The 7543-nt window shown below is 40.9% G+C and overlaps 1 protein-coding gene across 11 annotated transcripts in view; it reads left to right on the forward strand.

Annotated features, from left to right (window-relative positions):
- PAM (peptidylglycine alpha-amidating monooxygenase) overlaps positions 1–6996 on the forward strand; it is a 179620-nt gene extending 172624 nt beyond the window's left edge. For 2 of the 11 annotated variants that reach the window (XM_005889799.3, XM_070373183.1), the window contains 3 exons: positions 2373–2576; positions 5488–5544; positions 6164–6996. In XM_005889799.3, the coding sequence (XP_005889861.2) occupies positions 2373–2576; positions 5488–5544; positions 6164–6339 (437 nt within the window). In that variant the 3' untranslated portion in view covers positions 6340–6996. The remainder of the gene's footprint in view (positions 1–2372; positions 2577–5487; positions 5545–6163) is intronic. The other 9 variants (XM_005889800.2, XM_005889803.3, XM_070373181.1 and 6 more) reach the window with 5 other exon arrangements.
- The last annotated feature ends 547 nt before the right edge of the window (positions 6997–7543 follow it).

Raw genomic sequence — 7543 nt, forward strand, 5'->3', positions numbered from 1 at the left:
GGAACCCCCACCTTCCAGCAGTGCCAGGTCCTGGCTAATCTTAGAGCTTCTCCATTCCATCTTCATCAAGGATGCTCTGAATCACTGGGGCGGGGGGGGGTGGGGGGGTGTTAGTGAAAGAATTTAGGATAAAGAGTAAAAGTGACAGAATTTAGATTTTTCTTTATGCTTTGAGTGAAATTTTTAGACTCTTAAGTGATAACTATTTTTTAGGCTTTTTACTCCCCTTATAAAGTCATCTAAGAGCAGCATATTGCTTTTTTTACTTAGGAAATTAAAATTTTTTTATCCTCATTCTTTAAAATGTAGAGCATCATTTAAAATCTAAACATACATCACCTGGTTCCAAAAGTTAGAATGTTCCAGTATTTTTAGTAGATGACATGCAGAGTACAGAAGGTGTGGATATCAAGGATTTCTAAAGTACAGTGTGTGTATCTTAGCAAGTTCACTACCTTATTCTCAGCACACTTTCTGCGAATGGTAAAATGATTCTTTTAGTCTGTCACATACATCATAGTTCTTCTTTCCTTTTATTGGAGCTCTGTCCTAGCTCTGGCTTACAAATGAAATTAGATACAAGTTGGCACAGCCAACATCCAAGGCGTAGGTAGACGCGCTAAGTGACAGGTAGAAAGTGCTGTGTAATTGCTCTGATTATAGTCACTTTGAAATAGGCACAAACCCTTCTTCCAAGGCAGCAATTTCCTGTCCTCCAATCTCCACCTCTTTGGCCTGTATTTTGTAATCCTATCATCACTTTATTGTTGTTTTTTGCTTAAACATAGAACAATTTGTATACCTTTTCAACAATAATGAAGAAAAAGACAAAACAGCTAGTAGGCAGGAAAAATAAGAATCATACTCTTATTCCTCTTGGAAACTGAGACTTAGATTAAGTTTGAACCATTTAGATCTATGAACCAATCCCTTTCCTCCTTTCCCACTCAAGTTTGAAGACCCACTTCCATGGATAAAAGAAGAGAAATAAAGGTCTCCCCTTAATGACAGTGCAGGGAAGGGAAGGAGAACTCTGAGGCCATCTGTGAAGTGGTGATCACAATAGCGCCCACTCATTGGCTTGGTGTGATGATTAAATGAGAACGGTGCCTGAAACAGTGTGTGTGCGCTGTAAATATCATTGAGACCGGGCAGGAAGCCTGCTCTGAATATTGAGGCAAAAAGCTGGAACCTAGAAGCGTGTATCGTAAACGGTGTTTACAATGTCTTAAGTAATTTGAGAAATGCTTCCTTGGAGAAGTATTTCCAATATGTCTACACATATTAAACTTTGATCATGTTAAAATACTAATCCTTGCCACTTTGTCAAAATTACCGTGAGGCCATCTGATGCAATTTGTATCACAGGGCAAAAGGGCACACCAAGAAGCTGAAGTTCAGAAACCTTGTGAGCTTTTGGGCAAACACGGTTGTAACTTCTGGCTTCACATACAGGGTTCTGGGCAGACACATGTATGTGTTTCTTGGGGGCAAGAACATCTCAAGGCTCAACCTCATTCTACGTCAGTAGTTGTTAAGATTCCTGCAGTCGCTGACTTAGTTTTGTTGTTACCAGTTACCCAAGTAGTACTTTAGGCCTGATATCTACCCAGTATCTGCCAATATCACAGAACAGTTGTGTAAGTTATTTTCCTCAACAACAAACGGACATACAGTGTGTCCAGGTACACTTACAACTTGCTGGAAACTGTAGAAAAGAACCTGGAAAGGACCCAGTTACCTTTTTCCATTTCTTAATTCTAGAATTAATGCATGCAACTATGCATGTGAGGTACCAGTGATTCATTGAACATGAAAGAGGCTCATAAACTAAAATCACAAGGAAATCAGTACTTATGAAGCACCTTACGATAAACATTTATGCTCAATAATTTCATGAAGGACGTTGTTGTCATCATCACAGTTATACAGAGGAGGTGTCTAAGGCCCACATCACTTAAGTAACTTGCCCAAAGTTACACAAGCTGGCTATATAGGAGAATTGGGATTCAAGCTCAGATTCATCTGACTCCAGTATGCACACCAATTCTGGTCCCTTACACCATGTCGCCTGTTCATTTTAACTTTGAAAAAATGCAAAAGGAGGATACATCTTCTGTGGAATTATACCTAAAGAGGAAACAAAGGGTAGAACCAAATAAAACCAATTTAAAGGTGAAAAACCATTCCATGGGAATTTGCCAGTCACAGGTACCAGCTCGGTAGCTGCAGATATTGAAGCCTGACCCCCACATGCATTGAGCTCAACAAGTTCTTCGTGAGCAGCTATTAATCTGACTGGGAAGGGGCGGGTGGGAGGGTTACAGAGTCTTTGAGTCAGTTGAATATTGTCAACTCTTCTTTCCCTGAAGAATCCGAGGCAGTTGTTGAAACCAAAATGGAGAACAAGCCCGCCTCCTCAGAATTGCAGAAGATACAAGAGAAACAGAAGCTGGTCAAAGAGCCGGGCTCCGGAGTGCCGGCTGTTCTCATTACAACCCTTCTGGTTATTCCTGTGGTTGTCCTGCTGGCCATTGCCTTATTTATTCGGTGGAAAAAATCAAGGGCCTTTGGAGGCAAGTAAAACGAGCCCCTTGAATTTGGAACCTCCCTGAAAAAGAGTGTTTGGCCTGATGATCAAAGTTTGGTTGTGATCTTTTTTTCAGTGTTTTGTTTTTTTTAAGTGTTCTATACCTCTTTCAGTGTGATTGTCTGTGTTCCAAATATTGTCTATAGTTAGTATCAAAGTGGAATAATGTACCTGGAGCTTCAGAATTTGGATAGTTAGATAAAAGCCCAACCTCTATTACTGCTTTTTAGCATTGGCGTAAAGCCATTAGATGTCTCCATATGAAACTGTGTAGATGAGTAGAATCCGTATAAATTAGCTAAAGCATCAGGAAGGAGGAGATCCCTGCTGTTAGAAACAGGCCCAGTCCTCAAAACGCCTGGGTCAGTTTTTTAGAAGTTGTCTATTTTTCCCTAGTCCTGGCTCTAGCTCCTAGCTCCGTGACCTTGGGCAAGTTACTTAACCTGTCTAAGCCAGAGTTTTTTCATCTGTAAAGTGGGGGTAAAATACCCACAAGGTTGTGTAGGGATTAAATGAAATAATGTACATACAGCATTTATCACAGAACCTGGCACCTATAAGTGCTCAATTAATAATACCAATGATTATAAGGAATAATCATTAGTAATAAACTAATAAAAAGTCATAAAAGATACTTGTCTTAAACCTCACCTCTCAGGAAACCAACTATTTCCATAGAAAACCATTTGACAGTTTTAAAAGAGTAGAGTGAAGGAGGGGAGAGTACAACACTGGTGTCAGTGTTTTATTAAATCATCATCATAGTATCAGACTGAGTAGCTGAGTTCCTGTCAAGGTATCCCCATAAATAATCCAACTCGTGATTCTCACCTCTCAGAAACAGTCCCTTGGCGGGGTCCCCAGGTCCTGAGGCAGGAGGCTACAGCTGCATCTGGGAAGGTATCCATGGACCAGAATGGTGGACAGCATTTGATCAAGAAACAGCATCTGATCCGATTTCAGGCCAAGGCGACTGGCAGGGATTCAGTGCCCACGGCAAAGCCCTGACACAGAAAAGGACACAGAAAACAAAACCAAAGGATTTAAATTAATAATTTGTGAAAGGGAGTTTTTCTAGGACTTCTTGCTTTTCACCTGCAGTCAATAAAGCTCTTCAAAAATACAGCTAACTCTTCCCAACAAGGGCTGAGCAGAGGCAAAGATCAGTAGACGTAGTCATTGTCTTCATGGAATTAGATGGAAGCTTCAAAAGAGCAAGAATTCTGTGTGTTTGCTTATTTCCTGATATATCTCCAGCACAAATAACAGTTCCTGGCCCTGAGGATTTGATAAATAGTCACTGGGAAAAGGATGGAATAAATAAATGGAGCTCACAGAATAGATAAGACATAAAAAAGAAATGACACATAAAGGTATTAATAGAGGATGGTACATACAGTGATAAATACATGGAGTATCAGAAATACACAAGGCCTGGGGACGGTTATAGCAGAATATCGCTTATCAGTCCACTTAAAGGAGAAGTGGCTGGGGTGTCAAGAAGGTTTGGTATCTACTTCTTTGCTGTTAGCACATGTGTGTGGTGCTGTTACCAGAATATTGTTCACAGGAGTATGTTGGGAAGACTGAGGGACCCAGGTCGAACCATATGAAATTGCCATTCACGTTCAGTCATGTTTTATTTTAAAAAATTACAGCTTTATATGGTTCAGTTGAATACATTTAATTCTGTTTTAATCCTAAAAGTATACCAGCCTCTCACCTTTTTTCCATTCATGTTCAATCATGTTTTATTTAAGAAATTACAGCTTTATATGGTTCAGTCTAATACATTTAATTCTAAAAGTATACCAGCCTCTCACCTCTTTTCAACATTTGTTCCTGAAAGATCTTATCCAGTCTATGAGGGTTTTAATAACCCTCATGAAAGGCCTTCCAGTTACTCAGCCCACACGTATAGCTTGTCGGCTTCACACCAGACACTGTGCTGGGCACAGGGGATGCAAAACTAGGACCGTCCCGCATCCTTGTGCAGTTTGCAGTCTTCACTTGTCGGCTTGCTAACCGTCTTATCAAATTCCCCCTCCCTCCTTGCTTGTTTCTCTCCCCACCTCCCCTCTACCTTTGCTCTGTGCTCCACCATGCCGCCCCTACTCCTGTGAGAGGCTTCGTGGGAGCACCCTGAGCCTTATCTTCCTGACCATAGTCCTGAAGGGAGTGTTGGAAGCAGGGCAGAGAGCACAGTAAAGACAACACAGCACGCGGAAAAACCAAGTCCGTCTGGAGTTCAGCCTCCGCCTAAGGAAAAAAAGTTTTTCATGGAACAAGAATTTGGGTCACCGTGTATGGCTGCAGATACTCAGGGTTTCAGAAGTTTTTTGCCTTCAGTCTTATATAAAAAGCAAATGCTGTACATTTGGATCCAAAGCTTCCTCAATCAGGATGTGAACTGTTCTAAATAGAAAGCCTAAAACCTCAGACCAATATTCCTAAATTGTAGTAACCAAAGCCTCCAAGGTTTTACAAATTATGGGTAATTTTTAATTTTGTCCTAATAAAGGTAACTAATATTTACAGAACATTTCCTGTGTATATACCAAGCACTGCTTGTAAGCACGTCACGTGCTTACGGAGAGGTGGGGACTGTCATTGGTCCCATCTTTTCTTCAGAAGAGAAAACAGGCTCAGAGAAGTAATTTGAGATTGCACAGCCTATAAGAGACCCGGGTAGAAGTCAAACCCAGCTCTGGCCCTGGTGTGCATGACAATGACATGTTGCCTTTTGCCCCCTTAGAATTCTAAGAATACACACAGACAGGAGCCAGGCCTTGTTATTAATCATTTAGGAATTAATTCCTTATTTTGTGTTGAAAGCTGGACCCACGGACTGAGGAGGGTGACTGGGACTTATTTTGAAACATGCCCTCTTTCTCTAGCAGATTCTGAACGTAAACTTGAGGCCAGTTCGGGAAGAGTTCTGGGAAGACTTAGAGGTATGCGTGTGACCTTTTAGAATCCTTCCCATTTGATTCACAGTCAACAAGCTCATGTCTTTTAAAAAGGAAGGAGATACTTTGTATTTTCTCTCTGGAAATTAGGCTCCTTGTGTGTAACACAGCATCCCTGGCAAATGCCAAATGCAAACCATGCACCAACCAAAAGTGTGTGACGACGCCGGCAGGTTGCCCAGCTTCGTTCTCCCACCTTGCCATTCTGTGTCATCGACTTCTCCTCCCTGCCTGTTTATGTCGCCCCATTTGTCTTCAGCGAATTTTTTGTCACTTCTGTCAGTGTGTCAGTGCGTGTCGTAGTGAAGATGACCTTTTCATAAAGTCACCGTAATGAAGAGCTGCTCAAGGGGACGTCCATTCCCGAGAGCCTGGAAAAAGCAGGAGCTGAAATAATCCTGCAGAAATACACAGTCCTGGGGAGCTTTGGGTTTTTTTGTTTGTTTGTTTTTTCCTTATTTATGTTAATGAACCTGGGTCTCTGTCATTTTTTCCCCTGTCTCTAATACCTGCCCTTTCCCATCCCCAGAAGAATTTACAAGGAAACTGAAAATCATTTGTGCAGACCTTACCTCAATCCTCTGTCCCTGTTTGCTTTCTCCAGGAAAGGGAGGCGGAGGCCTAAACCTGGGCAACTTCTTCGCCAGCCGGAAGGGCTACAGCCGGAAGGGGTTCGACCGCCTCAGCACGGAAGGAAGCGACCAGGAGAAAGATGAGGACGCAAGCGAGTCCGAAGAAGAGTACTCGGCCCCGCCGCCCGCCCCTGCCCCCTCCTCCTGAGAAACTGGGTTTTCTTTTAGGCTGACGAGACTTACCAAGGATGCCAGCTTCCTTTCCCCTTGAGCACGTTGAGCGTTTTGCGTATTTAACTGTAAACTGTACCATCTGTGTGGGACCGTACACCTTTTATTTACTTCCTTTGGGATTAGTTGGCTTCTGTTCCTAGTTGAGGAGTTTCCTGAAAGTTCATTCATCGTGCCATTGTCTTTATATGAACATAGGCTAGAGAAGCGATCCTCTTCTTCCGTCACACTAGTCGCTTAGGGATGGAAGGTTTGCTCATCTACATTTCTGAGACTTTTCTGTAGTTTGTAAATAACTCCATTCTCTGCTTGAACACAGTATTCTCCCAGTAGCACTTCCATTGCCAGTGTCTTTCTTTGGTGCCTTTCCTGTTCAGCATTCTCAGCCTGTGGCAGTGAAGAGAAACTTTGTGCTACATGACAACAAAGCTGCTAAATCTCCTATTTTTTTAAAATCACTAACATTATATTGCAACAAGGGAAAGAAAAAAGTCTCTATTTAAATTGTTTTTTTTAATTTCCTTCCTCAGTTGGTGTGTTTTGGGGATGTCTTATTTTTAGATGGTTACACTGTTAGATCACTATTTTCAGAATCTGAATGTAATTTGTGTAATAAAGTGTTTTCAGAGCATTAGCTGTCAGAGTGTATTTTGCAGTTTTTGCATATTTGCCGGGCTTGTATACAAGTTTTGTAATAATTACACAAACCTAAGCTATAGTGAAACCTATGAAACCTATTCAATGTTTCAAAAGAAGTGCATTGTATTAAAATTAAGAAGTCATTTTATTATGTAGCACATATAAGTTAAAAACCAGCCCAAGAGTTTACATATATGTGAAAACCAGGCTTTCTTTAAAAATTCAAAGAGGATTTTTGCTTGTATAACAATCAGAAGGTAAATAATAAAAGGTGATTGTAGCTAAGAGGAAACCTGTGTCTCAAATTACATATACAAATTAATCCATCAGTGTAGGTTACTACTAATGGTTTTCTTTTTAAAGAATAATTTTACTCCAAATATCCATGTATTTTGTAGGAATACTCCATCTTACACTGACTACAAATTACTTTTACACCATATTTTTCATAATCTGTCAGTGCAGTTTAGTAAGAACCTGATAGTGTTTCTTTTTATAATAATCAGACTCTAGAACCCTTTCTTCAGAATGCCTACTTGCAA

The sequence above is a fragment of the Bos mutus genome, chromosome 7, assembly GCF_027580195.1.
Source record: "Bos mutus isolate GX-2022 chromosome 7, NWIPB_WYAK_1.1, whole genome shotgun sequence".
NCBI lineage: Eukaryota > Metazoa > Chordata > Mammalia > Artiodactyla > Bovidae > Bos > Bos mutus.